General features: G+C 47.1%; 1 protein-coding gene across 1 annotated transcript in view; it reads right to left on the bottom strand.

Moving 5' to 3' along the window:
* The window catches only part of CYB5A (cytochrome b5 type A), a 28,623-nt gene extending 22,540 nt beyond the window's left edge, over positions 1-6,083 (bottom strand). Inside the window, exon 1 of the mRNA XM_037035830.1 lies at positions 5,824-6,083. Coding sequence (XP_036891725.1) covers positions 5,824-5,952 — 129 coding nt within the window. The 5' untranslated portion in view covers positions 5,953-6,083. The remainder of the gene's footprint in view (positions 1-5,823) is intronic.
* Positions 6,084-17,832: the final 11,749 nt, after the last annotated feature.

Genomic DNA, 17,832 nt, shown 5'->3' on the forward strand with positions numbered 1-17,832 from the left:
CTGGCAGAGCAGAGCCTCACTGCTGTGTGGGGCTTGTGAGCGGTCACCGGTATGAGTGACGCGGACAACTTGGGGACATGCGTCAGAGGTAGCAGGTGTATCACCTTTCACCCAGGAATCCCATTGACAGAAGTTTGCCTAAGGACATAACTACAGGTGGGAAACTGGACAACGGGGGTGAAAGGAAAGGAGTTACATGTAGGATGAAACATCTGTAGAGTAGGAGGTAGCCAGGAAAAATAGGACTCACTGAAACGGGACGGTGTCCTTGTCACAGGAAGGGGGAGCAGGGGGCAGATGACCACACACGCACACGACACAAATCGCTGTGCAGGGGTGGGTGTGTCTAGAGCTGACTACAGGGTGTCCGCAGAACATCTCGGTGGTGCCCTCCGCACGGGGGGCTCCTGGGCAGCTTTGACCTTCTCCTTGCCCTTTTCCACACTGTCCAACCCCTTACACGTGTAGTCTTTTGCCCCAAACAATGAAGTTGTATGTTTTAATACTCCAGAGAGAAGATGGCGTCCGTTCCACAGAGTACACATCCCGGGAAATGTGCACCTCAAGCGGCCGTTTGCGCCCATTTCGTTCACAGGCTCACACTGTAATTCCTGAGCTGTGTGCCTACTATGGAAACTCCAGACCTACTGCGAGATGAAACTGATTATAACGATTTACAGGAAACTGTTAACTTAAAATATTTCCCAAGTGTTTTCACGTACTGTTCCTGCCAGCAGTCACAAGCCGGAAGCAGGTGCAGGAAACAGAATGCTACCCACTTCAGGAGGAAGAAAATGATGTAGAGAATTTATCTGACTTGCCTGAGGTCACCTCAACCAGAGGTCTAAGATTTAGATCTAGTCTGCCCCACCCCCATCCAATAGTTTTCCACAACCACCTCATGGGACCGCAACCATTCAGTCTCCATTAGATACAGGGGACAGACGGACAGCTGTCAGAGGGGAGGGGAGATGGGAACCTAGGGGGAAAGGCAAAGGGACTAAGCAACTACCAAACCAATTCACAGACACAGACGACAGCGCGGTGATGACCACAGGGATGGGGGGCAGGGGCAGGAGAAGAGGGCAAAGGGGACAGGGGACTGGTGATGGAAGGAAACTTAATTTGGAGTGGTGAACACACAATACAATATACCGATGATGGATTATAGAATTGTACCCCTGAAACTTATATAATTTTATTAACCAATGTCACCCCAGTAAATTCAATAAAAAGTACTGGGTGGTCTGGAGTGGCAGATACACAAAGGAGATGCTGTTCACCCTTTGACTCCACCACAGGCCTGCCTCACCATGCCTGCTCCTTCGGTTCACTTCCCTCAAAGATACATAAACAAAATGAGTGACCTCCAGTGTCTGTTTTGAAACAAGCAATTTAAAAGAAAACAAAGTAGCCTCACAGATACTCTTAAAACCTCTTCTCAAAAGTGGCAAAAAGTTACCAAAAAATGTATGCAGAAATCTACAAAGGTGGCCCTGCCCACAGGCTCATGTTAGAGATGGCCTCTGAGGCTGGCTCTGCCACTGGTCACCGGGATGCCCCTGCTGCTGTCGCCACCAAGTCCCTTTATATTGCCCTCCCATGGATTGCATAGTGACTGGTTTTATTTACCAAACTACACAGGTTAAAAAGTAAGGAACGACATTCCCGTTTCACATTCATCAAAGACTTTTGCAACTGCAGCTTTTAACTAGCATGACATTTAGAAAGTTATCAAATTTCCTTGAAAAAAGAAAAAGCATGTAGGACTTTAGCCCTAAACACGGCAGCCCCACGCAGGGTAAAGAGGCTCGCTCCTCCGTTCTCCCGAGTTAGAGATGCTGGGTTTCAAGCACCTGCGGCCTCTTCCCGGATCCCCGGGCCCTGGGGTTCCCCCAGGCTTGGAACCACCGGTCTCTGCCAAGTAGGCAGCCACATTCATGGAAAACAAAAATATTCAAGTCCCTACCACAAACGCTGCTGTAAACACACTGCCTAAGACCAGGAGCAAAAGCGAGCCTGGAGCCAGCAGCTCTGTGAGGCAGAATGACGCACATGGGCAGCCAGGAGGAGGATCCCAAGCATCCAGATGCCGGGGTCACCGGAAAAGGGGCGAGAGCAACAAGTTTCCATCTGCCTCGCATGAAAAAGGGGCAGCGTGGCACAGGGGCATCCCACTCAGGATGTTATCCAGGGAGATGCCTATTTCACAAAACATCTACTGACTTGAAAGCACGTTAACCCAACTGCCACTGATTCTGTGATACCTTCTCTCCCTCCGTGGCTCGTTTAAAAGCTGAGTAAATGCTGCTGCCCAACTCACAGGAAGAGAAAAACCAGTTTTATTTCCTGGCCCCAAGTGCCTACTGTCTCATTTCCACAGCTTCCCTCCGAGTTCTATAATCCTTAACCCTACTGAGAATGTAATCCTATGACAAGACCCAACTTCACGAATACAAATTCAAAAACTAGAACTCAGGATTGAAAAGGAAAAAAAAAAAAAGGAAACTAGTTCAAAAGACTTAGGCAACTAAGCTCATAATCTTGCAGTGGGTGTCAGAGCGAAACTCAACCCCCGCTGCTGCTCAGCCGGCCACTCACATGGAGCCCGCCTGCCATCTCAGGTGTCCACCGCCCTCCCGGACAGGAAAACACCTTCGCGGGGGGCCCTGTTTCAGGGGACAGGGCCTGCTGCACAACGACCCCCACCACGTTCTTCACTGGAAGAATGTAATTTTTCCATAACACTCGCCTGTTTGGACAGCACCTGCCAGATGTACCCCTTTCCCTAAACCTCCCAGTAGCACTCAGACACGTCGGTTGCCACAGAAAGCCGCCTCCCACCCTGACCTGTGCTAGTGTGGAAGTTTGCATTCACTGCACGGGTCATGCGCCCAAGACTGTGTTAGGCATTATTTTTTCATAGTGGCCCCATGGAGTTGGCACTGCTACCATTTTCCCAGTTTACCTTGAATGCGGAATCTGAGGCACAGAGAGTGTTGTCGGCAGACCAGGACCACCTCGAACCCACCATACCATGTATCTTCTCAACACGAATGCAGACCTGCCTGCAAACCTGTGATGTTCTGAAAGGTGCCCAGGAAACCACACAGTCCACATGAGTGGGTGAATTCCCAGTATAAGGAGCTCGTGCCCATGGTTAAAAGTTCATTTACAGGCAGGAAGCCTCCTCCCTGCCTCCCCCCAAAAACCTTTCATAGTTAGGTAAATGAGAGAAAACAATATTCTTCAATTAACACGCAAGGAAAGCTTCGTGAATTTCATGAGCTTTAAAATGATGGAAGAAAGTGGGTGGGGTGGGGGGGGATGAGACAGAACCTGTGAGCTTTCTCTTTCAAAAATAGGGATGAAATGCACAGTGCTATAAACAGTGGGTGCTTGTTAATATGCTGTAATTATTAGTTATCTCATATCAGTGACAGACCCATGTCACTGCATTTGGCTGGGGAGGCGTTCTCCCCAGCCGTTTCCGCAGACAGACACTGAGGCACCGGCCTGGTAGCTCAGGCCGTCAGCGCATCATCGAGCTACGACAAGATTCGGGGTCTGATCTCCCGTCAGGACACAAACAAGAATAAGAACTAAAAGGAACAATAAACAGATGTTTCTTTCTCTCTCGGTAAAAATTAGTGAAGACAGACTACTGAAAACTGAGAAAGATAAAGGAGTCTGTTGTCAGCTAGCCCACAGAAGAGTCTGCTCACATCTCTTCCAGTCTTATTCTGGCTTTACTTTTACAAAGACAATGTTGTACAATTCCCCCTTCCTGCCTCCTAAGAATGAAATGTAACAGTAAATAGTTTATAGTAAAGTCTAACATCTTCTCTTATTATCTCCTTCTTAGAAATTTACCCTTAAAAGTTATGCAAAATACATTTTATAGCAGAAATTCTTTTCAGACTGGGAATGATTTTCTTCCCCGAGGGGACATTTGGCACTAACTGGGGACATTTTTGGTTGGCACAATTGGGGGAGGGGTGCTTCTGACATTTGGTTGGGGAAGGCCGGAAAGGTTCCTGTAGACAAAAAAAGAAAAAAGACAGGACAAATGTTTTGTAACATAAAATAATCTATTAATCTCTTATAAATGCTGTTCTTGGAAAGGAAGGAGAAAGAGAGGGAGAGAAGCATTGATGTGTGAGAAATACATTGATTGGCTGCCTTTCACTCACCCTCAACTGGAGACCTGGCCCGCAACCTGGGCATGTGCCCTGACTGAGAATCCAACCCACAACCTTTGGATTTTCAGGACGGCACTCAATCTCCTGAGCCACACCAGCCAGGGCGAAATGCTATTCTTTTTAATAGACACAAACAAAGAAAGCACACACTGACACACTGGATCTGAAAACTGCAGTTACTTGCACCATGGCCGGGGCGGGGGGATGAAGAGCTCCAAGTAGGCACGTGGGGTTCATTATACCCAGTGTTATGTTCAGGGTCTGTAGTTCAAGAAACTCCGATGGTAGCTCTGTAGAGCCCAGCAGAAGGGACAGGAGGGATCAGATGTGACTCCCAACCAGAAGCCACCCCCAACTAAATCAGAACACTATTTCATCTTCTGGCACTCCACGGAATGATGCGTTCATAGTAAAATATCGTACTGATAAACATCAACTCCAACCTCTTTTTAAAGTTTTTTTTTAAATGCTCTGAAAAACAAAACTCCCTGGATGGAAACTGCGATCCAGCTAAGCTCAGGCCTCTGTCAGTTACCCCTCCAAACTACGTGAAGACTTCCCATTACTAAGCATTCCCTTTTACTGTCTGGGGAATACAGAAATGCATACAGAAAGTGAATGTTAGGATTTATGACTCGGACTCCCCCGCAGTGATAAAACACCCCCCGAGGTAGCAAAGAAAAGCCCCTTAAACTTTATTGCAAAAATTATAACCTAAAGACTCTTAGCAAAGGAATCTTTTCCCTGAAGCTACGCAAAGTTATTTTACAACTTCCAAAGCGGCTTTAGGACCGAGCCCCACCAGCAGCGTTTTCAGTCCTATCCCCCCTCCCCGCTTCACCAAGACCGGCCACACACCCACGCTCCGTCTCGGGAGTCCAGCTTGGCACAGCACCGCCAAGTCCTCCTCCCGCGAGATCACAATCCCCAGAGCAGTGTGGGCAGGGATCCTGGGGTGGGCCTCGGGGTGCCGCCCATACAGCCCAACCTCTGAGCGACCTCATGGTCCTATCTAGGGGGACCCCACAGCTCACGAGGTGGGGGAGGGAGGAACTCCAAAGGGCTCCTTTTAGGAATCCCCTCCCGGAATACGAAGTGGGACAGCACCCACCCCAGATGGAGATCCGCTCTTTGCAAACTCAGGGAAAAGAAGTATCTTTCAAAATCCTTCCACGTAGCTGTGTCCTCAGCCAGGACAGCCCATCCAGCCGGGACCTGGTTTCCTACCAAGTGCTGGGTGTGCCCCGGTCCCACACGCCCACGCAGAGGCTCCCACAGGAGCGCCTGCCCCAGTACGGCTCCCGTCGCGCGGTGCCGACCTGTGTGCCTCCGGTCGCCCCCAGGTGGGCACGCCCAGGTGCGCAGAAGCGGGGAACGCTCCCTGGGGAACGCTCCCAGGGGCGCGCACCCACGGGCACGCAGACTCAAGAGGCGCAGACGCCGGAACTGATACCAGATGTGCAGAGACAAGTGTGCACAAAGAGTGGTGTGCAGGCACGGAGACCGCTCCCAAGTGTGCGGAACTCGGTGAGCAAGGTCAGGAGCACACGCAGAGCCGCGCACGGCAGGTCCCAGCGGGGAACCTCCAAACCCCGGTCCGAGGAGTGCTTCACCAACTTACCTGCTCCAAAAATGTAGTCAAATCGTACACTTTGTTATACAGGATAAGCCAGGTGCTCTTGCTGTGATTGTGCTTCTGGATCTCTTCCAAGGTGTAGTACGTGACGGCCTTATCTGACGCCTCAGCCATTTCGGAAGGCAGAGAGCTGCACCCCAACACACACCAGTGGAGCCAGGCGGAGAACAGCGGGTGTCTTAACCAGCCAGAGCCGGGGCATTTCCCTAGTCCCGGCCGCTGCGCCTGGGGCTGGACGACCCGTGCCGCCCAGGGGGCGGCTTGCTGAGGGCCTCCGATGATTGGCCAGAGCCCGTGTCACTCGAGGGACCCGCCCTCGACCTCAACCGTATTACCAACCCCAGCGTGCCCCGCCCAAACCGGGGGTTGATTGGCTGAAGAAGGTGCCTAGTGTGCTTGGGGCGGGGTTTTGCGGGACGTTGCAGCGCTTCTCTTGCGCTTGCGCAAGAAGAGGGGTTGTGGCCTGGTGTAGGGAGGCTATTGACCCGGGTAACAAGGCCGCGCACGTGTGCGGGAAGGACGGACCCTGCGAGTAGTCCATAGTGGCTAGCGCATAGTACACTCTGTCCTGGCAGCGTCCGCACGTCAGAATCGCCGCTGGATGATATGACTTTCCCAATCAAGTCATATCAGCCAGACCCGGACGCTAATTTCTAACAGTCTTGGCTGCGAGTCTCAAGAGTAAATTGTTAGCGTTACAGGGGACACAGACGAGCCTTGTGGCCTTTAGAACGTTAGCCTCGTAAAACTGTGTGCTGCCCAGGACAAATTGTCACTGCGGTGTCTACCTCGATTGCTCCGCTCTCACAGGAAAAACAAACCCATGGGAATTGTTATAAAAAGTAAAGGCATTCTGGTTATTTCAGTATCCCTGAAGTAGTTCGCTGTTGACCACTGGCTAAGCGGGCTGTGGCATTGGCGTCTTTGCCTCTTGTCAACAGCATGCTGTTGAGGTTCACCCTAAATGATGGACAGCACTTGGAATAAAGGCTGGAAGAGCACCTCCCCACCAGACACATGAAGACTTGCAAATGTCTGAGAAAAACAAAGCGGAAAAGTTCCGGCCCGTTAAAAAAACACCTGATATTTGTTAAGGCCCTTTTCAGTGATGGTAATTAACTCCAAAGGAACTACGTGACAGGGTGCGCACGTAGGTCATCTTCCCCAGGACACAGAGCACAGTTCTTCCGCATTTAGGTGCCGAAAGTTAGTGCCCACCCCTGACCTTCTCCATAGAAATGCATGGCCATGAAGAGGAAAACAATTCCCCAAGTGGTCCCAGTATTCTTCGGCCTTTTCAAATGATGGAATACGCTGATTTTCAAATACTGAGCCAGCCTTGCACCTCAGGAATAAACCCCAGTTGTTTATGGCATATAATAATTTGATGAAGTGTATGTTGAGTTTTTGCATCTATATTTATGATAGTGCATAGATTTCTGTTTGCGCATTACCTTTGTCTGGTTTGGGGACCAGAGTAATACTGTTTCACAGAATGAGATGAGAAGTTCCCCTTTTCTATTTTTCTGGAAAAGATTATGTACAGTTGGTGTTATTCTTTAAAAGTATGGTAGAAGTAGCCAGTGAAACCAAATAGGAACGCAGATTCTTCTTCAGGGAGTTTTAAATTTTAATTTACATACAACAGTTACGGGATTCTTCAAATTATGTTTCATTCTGGGTGAGCCATGGTAATGTGTGCTTTTTGAGAAATTGGCCCCTTCTGTTTAAATTGTTAAATCTAGCCTTTTGATGTTTACAGGGTCTGTAGTGAAATCCTGTTTGATTCCCCATACCAGTAATTTGTGACTTCTACTTTGTGTTATCAGTTTTGCTAGAGGTTTGTCAGTTTTATTGATCTTTTCAATGAGCTGGGGTTTTTTCTTGAAATTTTGTTGTTTTCTTTTTTTCAGTGTTATTGATTTCTGTTCTTTATTATGTTCTTCCTTCTGTTTGTCTTGTTTTTCTTTTTTTCTTTTCCCCCCTGGTTTCTTCAGGTGCAAGTTTATTGATTTGAAATGTTTTCTCCTTTCTATTGTTTGCATGTCTAATATTTAATGTTATAATATTCCAATATGCTTTAAAAATGGTAGACCAAAATTATACTACTTCCCTAACCATTGTCAGGACTGCTAAATCACCCAAAGACTTAGAGCAAAGCAATGTGTCTCTTGACTGGATGCTTACCTCTGAAATCCAATGTCAAAACTGTTTCAGATTTCAGTCCCACTTCCAAATAGCTCCGGAAGTGGTTAAAAACAAAACACTGGTGCCTGTGACCTTGATTCTCTCAGGGGTGACTTATCAGATGCATGACTATGAGCCAAAAGGTTAACGATTCCAAACAACTGCTTATAAAGTGCTTAGCACAGGGGCTAGCACACAGAAAGCAATCAGCAGATTTTAGCTAGTTCTCATGTTATTATTTTCACTCAACAGGATTTCCTTATTCTAAAACACAGGTATGAGAAAGCATCCTATCTGGCAGGTGCTCCCAGGAGAAGTAAATCTAGGCAAATTTCAAACAAACAAACCTGATAAATTAAAGGAACACAAATACTTACCGATTCCTCCTGACCTCCTCTCCAGCAAATCTATGTATAAACATTTGGAACACTAACTCTACTCCTAAAGTTACTTAGATAAAAATATACTGTAAAATGTACTCAGTCTTCTGTTCTAAAAGAAGACAAAAATAAGCAAACATTATCTGATTTTAACATTTCTTTCCTAATTCTTTATGCCCCTTGTGCATAAGACTTACCTGAGCAGCTCTCTCTTGACCCTTTAGGTAAATAGTTACCTTTGCCATCATACAGTTACAACTACAGAAAGGCAGTTCTCTCAAGAAATGGGCACTTCTACAAAGACAGACTCTAGTTCAAATAACTACATAATTTGCATTGTACTCATATCTGTGTCTCTTAAAAATCATGTTACCATAGGTTATCTTTATCCTCCCCCAAATATCTCTCTCTCCAGCAAAGGCATAGTGGCCATGGAAATAAGAAGGTATCTTCAGATCAAAACCTGAAGCAGGCAAGTCCAGGAAATACAACAGAATCTATTACAGCGTAAGGTACTTACAGGAAATAGGGTCCAAGCAGACAATACCACCCAAGGGCCTGCAGAAATTATTCTCCACTACAGACTCCTGTTCCCGTGCTTTTTCAATACTATCACTCAGATACTAATGACCTACAAGACAAAGGGACAGAGAATGCAGTGGTGCCAGGGGCCTTATGATAGATGATTGTCTATAACTGATACTATCACTAGTTTGACATTTATCTCAGTTGTTACAGCATTCCAGCCTAACAAAAATATCCATGGCTACATTTTAAGGCACAAGTACTCATTCACCAATTAGAAGGCTGTTTTTCAAAATTTAAATAATTTATTTTTCAATTAGAGTTGACTAGAAGGCTTTGATATACTTGCTACAAAAATGAGGAAAATGAGGCTGGTCAGAGGTCACAGCATGAAACTCCAAAATGAAATGAAACCTGGGACACAGAGATGGAGTCATCTCTGGCAGCAGCTTTCATCCCCTTCTCTCCCTGAGTTCACCCATTACTGGTGACACTCCCTGCCACCCCCCACCACCCGGCTCTCCTCCAGCTCTGGCAGAAGTGTGCGTAACAGCCCTGTTTTCTTACAGCAGAATCAGGATATTCAAATGAACCAAGTACAGTGATTTTAGAGACTGAGATAGATTTTTCAGCTTTGCGAAACAAAGCGGTGAGGCCAATTCAATGAAGTTCCTCTGACTCTCAAAGCTCCTGAAGTGATTGTGAGGGGCACACCCAGTGAGGACCCATTTTAGAAACCCCTGTGTATTTCTAAGAAGGACCCTGTCCTTCTGAGTCCCAGCCTCCGTCTGTGTGATTGAGGACAGCAGGCAACAGTTTACCCATAAATACAATCTTAGACCTCCTACTGCTCAGTGTCCAGGCCAAGGTGCATGCTGACCTGCCACAGCCCCCACCTGGGGCTTGTCATCATAGTTCCAGTTTCCTATCTACGGATGTGACACTTCTGCAGGTCACCTTTCTGGAAAAAGACCTTCATTTTCACAGGGTCCTTGCCCAATCACAAAATCTGACCTAATCTCCTTAAAACAGATACATACAGTCAATCTGGTGCGTGGAATCCTTAAGAGGATTCTTTGAATGACTGTGAGTGAGGTAACAGGAAATGTAAGGAACTCATTTACCTGGGAAGTTGATGCTTCTTCATGACTTTTGTGCTTTTTTTCTGTGACTGTGTCGTACTCTGATTGGTTTATAAGAGTTCTTCACATAATCTGGAAACTAAGCATTTGTAGATTACACATGGGAGAATAACTCCTCCCAATCTGTACCCTGTATCTTCACTTTCTTAGTTTTACTTTTAAACAAGTTTTTTCAAGAAGCTTCTTATTATATAAAAGTTCAAACATATACAGAAGTCGAGAGGATAGTGTGTATAATGCACAAAAGCACAGATGATAATATGAACCTTCACTCGTTTTTCACAATTATCAAAATGTGGCCAATTCTGTCTCTTCCTTGTCACCACCCTCATCTCCCATGGGATCGTTCTAAAGCAGTTTCCAGTTTTATAATTTCATCCGCAAATGCTATCTCAACATATATGTCTGTAACATAAAGATCTTATCACCATTATCAAAGTACTATTCCCATCTATAAAATGATTTATTAGTACAATTAAATATAGTCAGTATGAAAACTTTTGTTTCATATGTAACTTTTTAGAGTATGTTTATTCAAATAAAGATGTGATTCACCTTTTATGTGACTAGAATTGGACTACTTAGTACTTGAATATTTGGTGGCATGAGCATATTTAAAAACTGTAAATGCCTTTTGCCTTTAATTCTGCCTTGTTAAAATTACTGAAGCCAAAGGCCACAGTTCAATAGCAGAGATATTCAGAACATGAGGTATTGACATGTGTTTTTAAAATAAAAAAGTCGTTTTTATACTTATTTAAATAGAAAAGAAAAGCTAGTGGATATCTACAGTTATCATATAATTTAACTTGAATTGATAAGTATTTTTTAGCTTGTCTTCATACTGCTTTCCCCTATGTAAATATACCAGGCAGGATAAAGAGCTTTTCTGTAACCTTCAAAGGCTGGTTTTAATAATTCCAATGACTACTGAAATAAAACCTCCAGCCTGTAAGTGTTAAGTTCAGGACATTAAACTCGTTGGAGTGGCTGTTTCAGAATATCATGTTTTGTTCACTTACTGTTGCAAACTCTTCGTCATGGGAGGCTGATTCTGCTCACCAGGGCTTTGCTAATTAATCACTTCCTATAATCTCCTCAACTGCGGTTTCGAGTGACAATAGGTAATTGCTGAGCGGTTTTTTACTGAGCGAGCAGGGTATTTAAGAACATTCTTCTTTGCCAGAATTGATTTTGCAAATAAAATAAGTAAATTACTCTTACACTATGAATCGAACACTAAACACGATACAAAAACCTCACTCTTTCACGACATACCCACTGCAGCCTGGTAAGATGTAAAGCTGAGAAGGATCGCACCTTCTCTTACTAAATGAAAACCTGCTGACAGTCCACGCACGGTTCCTCCTCGCCTCTCTGCACTGACATTCGGGTCTCCCAGGACCCGGTGTTTGGACTTCTCTTGGGTCCATGCTCACTGTATTGGAGACCTGACCTGGTCTCATAGTTTTAAATATTCTCTGTTATCACTACACACGGTTCTTTTCCCCTCACTTCTCAAAGTCAACATGCCCAAACACGAATTCCTCCTGACCTTCATCCCCGGGCTGCCCCCCCCCCCCCCCCCCACCNCCCCCCCCCCCCCCCCCCCCCCCGCCTCCAGTCTTCCCCTTCTCGGTTGAAGGCAATCCTTCCAAATCCTTGGTACGAAATCCTTGGAGTCATGCTCGACTCCTCCCTGTCTGATGCCAAAGGAATCCGCATCCAGAGCCCATCAGATCTAGCTTCAGAGTCCCTGCATAAGGCCAGTCATCTCACGGCCTCCCTGCCACCACCACTCCGACCCAGGCCGCACCGTCGCCCTCCGAGGGAACTGCCGCTGCCCTCCTGACCCTCTGTCTGCTCCAGCCTGTTCCCAGCGTGGCAGCCTGCGTGAACCCGCTACCAGGCAGCAGAGCTTACTGGGCCTGAAATGGTCCCTCTGGGCGCTTTGACCTGTCCGGCCTCACGTTGCCACTTCTCCCTCCAGCTCTGCTCCTGCCAGCAGGCCACCCTCCCACCACCAGTCTGCGTGTTTGTGGAGTCCTTGCTCGCAACGTCCTCCCCCAACGTCCCACGGTCGCCCCTGCCTCCTCCTCCAAGTCTGACAAGTCGCCTTCTGCACGCCGCCTGCCGAATTCCCTAAGAGCTTCTCCCAACACTAAGTCTCCCTTTCCCGCTTTACTTCCCTCCAAAGCACTCATCGCCATCTGCCACACTCCTATTTTGCTCATTTATCTTATTTGTCCTTGACCTCCAGGAAAATGCAAACCCCATCAAGGCAGGGAATGGTGTTTGCGTAATGCTCCATCACTCACCCCTAGAAAAGCCCCCCAAACACAGCAGACACTTCCTAAAACGTGTCAATAAAAGGGGAGGCGCCTGTACTTCGCTCGCCCCAGGCCTTGCCTTCAAGCCACGCTGCAGGGCGTTCCCATCTCGGCCCATCAGCCGCTGCAGGTCCGGCCTGTGGTTTCCCCAGAGAAGAGCAGGTGCGGCATCGCGAAGGTGCGCGGTCAGCCGCATCTGCGCGGTAAGGACCCGGGGGAGCCGCAGGCACTGGAGCCCTGAGCTGACCGGCAGTGCAGCCTCAGACGCCCAAGTCTACCCTGAGCGTCGCCACTTGGGGGCATTGCAGGGCGGGCCAGTAGCACGTGGTGCGCGCGGCCTGCTGGGAGCTGTGGGGCATGCTGGGATTGCAGGGCTTGTCTGGAGAGCTGGTGAGCGAGGCATGCTGGGATTGCAGGGCTTGTCTGGAGCAAGGGGTGTGCGGGGCATGCTGGGAGTGGCGCCCTAGAGGAGCGGGGAGATCGCGGAGGAGCGAGGAGCAGAGGGCGGCGGTCCCACCGAGGTGAGGCCGGAGGGGGACCTCTGCTGAGGGGCCCTCAGCGCGAGGAGGCCGCCGCAGCCCGGCCGCCCGCCCACAGCGTCCTCAGGCGAAGGAGCAGGCCCGCGCCTCCGCCTGCCGGGGCGTCACCTCGACGGCCTCGCTTTGGGTTTCCAGGCTCGTTTTGCGGTTAGGACCCCGCAGCCCAGTGGGGAGGGGTCTCGGTCGTGTCTGCACCACCCGGGCGTGCCGCGTGCGCGGACCTGACACCTGTCACCTCGCGTGGGAGGTGGGCGCGCGACGGCTGTGGGCCGAAGAACGCACATTTGGGCGGCCCTCGGGCCCGGCCTTTGGGGCGTCTCACTTGGCGATCAGCGACCGTCGTCCTGGAAACAGCCTGTTTAAACTGAGGAAAGGCCTGGGGGTGCTTCCGCCCAACCCGGTGCTGCCGCCATAGGGGCGAACAGGAGAGAGAAAGGAGAGAGAGGAACCTGCCACACTTCCGGTTGAGCATCCCCCCTCCCCCACGGGAAGAAAGGCCGGAAGTGGCTCACCCAGACAAAGGCCCGGGTCTGCCCCTCGAGGAGCAGGGTTCCGAGGCCCCCGCGGTAGAACTCCGGGCCGGGGCGCCTGCGCTTTCGGTGGAGCTGTGCCCGGAACTGCGCATTCACGCTTCATCCCAACCCCGGATGTTGGCTGGGCCACGGCCCAGGGCCTGAGCCTTAGGTCCCGTCTCTTGTGTCTGATTGAGGATAATAATGATATAATGGAGGATATAATGATACAGGGTGCAGCCAAGGGGGGGGCCCAGAAAAGATTTGGAATGGTGTCCAGAACTCAAAGTGTACAGGAATTTTGGAGGAAATATGAAGATGTCCTCACCACCAACCCCCGCCCCCAGGGTGTCAGTTGGGGGAAGGGACGAATGGAGCAGGGCCATTGAGAGCTGTTTTGCATAGCAACAGTTTTGCAGCTAACTTCTGGAATGGTCATTTAACATATCTATAACCTTTAACTGGTTTCATAGATATGTTAAAGAGCTGTGGCCAAGTTTTGGGCCAGGGAGAAGTGAGTGGCAGCTACCCAGGATGGAATTGGGGGCTGATGCTCAGAAGATAGTGCTTGTGTGAGAGGCATGTGGCTTTAGCAGAGTGGGGAACCCCCTCTTGGCCAGGTGAGGGGGAGAGCCACGCTGTTTTGGAAAGATGTAGACCCCAGTAGCCATTAGGAGGGAGAGGCAAGTGGTTTGAGCAGAGTGAAAACCACGCAGCTTTGCCAGAATGGAGATCCCTGCGGCCAGGTGAAGAAACGTGCTTTTGGTGGAGTGCGGCTTTGGTAGAAGAGGCCCACGTGGCTTTGGGCTGCTCCCTTTGGCTGAGTGGCCTGGAAACCAGGAGAGACTTTGACTGGAACTTGGTACAAAGAACTCTTGCCAGTGAAAGGTGCCACATGACTTTGGATTAATTGGAGATCCTGCCTGGACAGGCAGGCGACACAGCTCACGTGCCAGCGACCTGAAAAACGGACGTGTGCTCTTTTCCTGATTTACGGTACCCGGAGTTGGGACAGTGGGAGAAGGGAGCGCTGTGTGTGTGTGTGTGTGTGTGTGTGTGTGTGTGTGTAGGTGTATACCCTTAAAGACTTTAATATTTTAAGGAAGGCATTAGGCCTGAATAGCATTAAATAAACATTTTGTTTCCTTTTCACAAATCTCTGGCATTGAGAGATGTCTTTCCAATTGGCAGCGGACAGAAGAGCCTAATAGATATTAGTATACCATCCTTGGGAGGGGCCCCTGTTTTCTGAAGCAGTTTTTGGCATCCCTGGGTGGGCCAAGTATGGCGCCCCCCCCCCCCCAACCCTTGTTCGGTAACATGATCTCGGAAAAGAAGGCAACCCCCCCCCTCCCCGTCTTCCCAGTGTGCTAATTACGAACCTGAGAAACATTAAAGGTGTTGCTAATCAGTGAAAGTGAAGCCGCCCTGGCCTGTTCCTGCACAGATCCATGCTGCGGGCCAGCAGTTTGCTGACCAGCCTGTTTACTGGGAAGATGAGATAGAAAGTAATTTCAGGAGGAAATGTGTTTCCAAAAGTAAAGTGACGTCGCAGATTTTCACCCACAATGATGTGACCCATTTTCTTTAAAATACGGAGTTGTGCCTCTGGACCCAAGCCGTAATCGGTTCTGTGCTGTATGTTGTTTCTCATTCATTATTGATGCCTTTTACTAAAACGCTTCACAGGATGTGACTTCGGGGAAAACTGTGAAGGAGGTTGTGTTTGCCTGGCATTTACATAGGAGAGAGTGGAAATGCAGCAAGAAGGAAGGAGTATTTTACTTTTAGTCTCAGAAATCATTGGGTCGTGCATACCTTGTGCAAATTTGTTTACTGCTCTGAGAGCACTTTCCAAAGAATCAGTGGTTTTTTAACAATGAAAGAACGATGAAAACTTCAAATGCTGGTTCTTGACCAGCGGGGCAATGCCTGAGTGAGGTTCAAACGCCCTCCCGGGGTGGGACTTCAGACTAGTAAGCCTCCAGATGCAGGTCAACATGGGATCGCTTTTCTTATTAAACAGAGAAAATATATCTATGTCAAAACGTTTGGAGAACTGGAATCCCACTTTTATTCTGTGTTCTATTTGTGCCCATTAGAAAAGTGGAGTTTATGGCAGAGAGCTGAAAAAGTGGCACTGTTCCGTCTCTGACCCCTCCCCCATGTACAGCACCAGAACACAGCAGCTGGGTTGCCTGCCCTGGTGAATTCCTAAGGCTCTGCTGTTACTACCTAACAGGTGCTACACATGCGTGCACACGTGCGCGCACGCGCACACACACACACACACACACACGGCCCAAATGAAAGAAGAGATCAAAGCTCTGGAAAAAATACAATTAAATGAGGAAGAGATAGCCAACTTGTCAGATGCATAGTTCAAAACACTGGTAATCAGGATGCTCACAGAATTGGTCAACTATGGGTGCAAAATACAGGAAAAGTGAAGGCTATGCAAAGTGAAATAAAGGAAAATATATAGGAAACCAACATTGATGGGAAGGAAACGGTACTCAAATCAACAATTTGGAGCAAAAAGAAGAAATGAACATTCAACCAGAACAGAATGAATAAAGAATTCACAAAAATGAGGAGAGGCTTAGGAACCTCTGGGACAACTTTAAATGTTCAACATCCAAATCAGGGATGTCAGAAGAAGAAGGGGAAGAGCAAGAAGTTGAGAACTTACTTGAAAAAAATAATGTGAAGGAGAACTTCCCGAATCTGGCAAAGGAAATAGACTTCCAGGAAGCTCAGAGAGCCCCAGAGAAGTTGGACCCAAGAAAGCACACACCAAGGCACATCATCATTACATTACCCAAAATTAAAGAGGAGAGAATTTTGAAAGTAGCAAGAGAAAAGGAGATGATTACCTACAAAAGAGTGCCCATAAGATTGTCAGCTGATTTCTCAAAACAAACTTTGCAGGCAAGAAGGGGATGGAAAGAAGTAATCCAAGTCATGAAAGACAAGGACCTACATCCAAGCTTACTCAATCCAGCAAAGCAGTCATTTGGAATGGAAGGGCAGATAAAGTGCTTCCCAGATAAGGTCAAGTTAAAAAAGTTCATCATCATCAAGCCCTTATTATGTGAAATATTAGAGGGACTTACCTAAGAAAAAGAAGATAAAAATATGAACAGTAAAATGGTAACAAACTCACAACTGTCAACAACCACACCTAAAACAAAAACAAATACAACGTAAGCGAACAACTAGAACAGGAACAGAATCACAGAAATGGAGATCACACGGAAGGTTAGCAACAGGTGCATAATCAGCTGTAGGGGAGGTGGAGAAAATGGGAAAAGGTACAAGGAATGAGAAGCATAAATGGTAGCTAGAAAATACATGGGGAGGTTAAGAATATTATAGGAAATATAGAAGCCAGAGAAATTGTATGTACGACCCAAGGACATGAACTAAAGTGGGGGAATGTGGGTGGAAGGAGGTGTGCAGGGAGGAGAGGAATAAAGGGGATTAAAAAATGGGACAACTGTAATAGCATAATCAGTAAAATATATTTAGAAAAACAGAAAAGTGGAACTTAAATTCCAGCTTTTCTGTAAAGTAGCATATAAGGTAGATTTCACAGTACATGTGTGAGTTTTCAGCTGTAAAATGTGTCTCTAGTAGAAGTTTTATGACCAGATAATTAGTAGGAAAGGAAACTAGGTAATTGAGAGATTTCAGTAAATATTTTCTTTCATGTAAAGTGATGAAAAATATATTCCTTAAACTTGAGTTACTTTTCAGGGGTAACCTGAAACAGAACACTTTGCTATACATTTTATTTTTAAAAAATTATTATTGTCATAGAAAAGATCAAAATGAAATCTTGAAAATAGCCAGGAATTTTAGAAGGACTTTATTAAATGAAGGCAGTATGATAGAAATGTATCTAGTACCTAGAGCAGAGTAGGTATTTAATAAACAGTGCTGGGGGTTTTTATTATTTGTACTCAAATTATTCTATTTGTGGTATAAAACCAGATTTGAAATTCTAAATCATATATTTGGGGTGACAAAAGTGTTCTAAAATATATTGTAATGGTTGCATAACTCAGTAAATAGACTAAAAACCATTCAACTATACACTTTAAATGAGTGACTTGTGTGTTATGTGAATTATATCTTAAAACATGTACCACAAGAATTCTAGGTGATTAGAGAGCCTTAAAGGTAAAATGGCAGTGATCTTTAACTGCTGACGTTTGCTAATTTGTTTTTGTCATCTAATTCCAGCACAATATCAAATATCCTCATGAGTTGGTGTTGAAACCAACACCAACTTTGGTAGGATGGTTTACTAACTTTTTATTGCTGGGCATTGTTTTCAAGGCCTAGTTGCTGAGACATTTGGCCAGCAGGAGGAG

This window comes from Sturnira hondurensis, unplaced genomic scaffold (assembly GCF_014824575.4).
Source record: "Sturnira hondurensis isolate 20B ecotype Veracruz unplaced genomic scaffold, ASM1482457v3 Scaffold0001872, whole genome shotgun sequence".
Taxonomy (NCBI): domain Eukaryota; kingdom Metazoa; phylum Chordata; class Mammalia; order Chiroptera; family Phyllostomidae; genus Sturnira; species Sturnira hondurensis.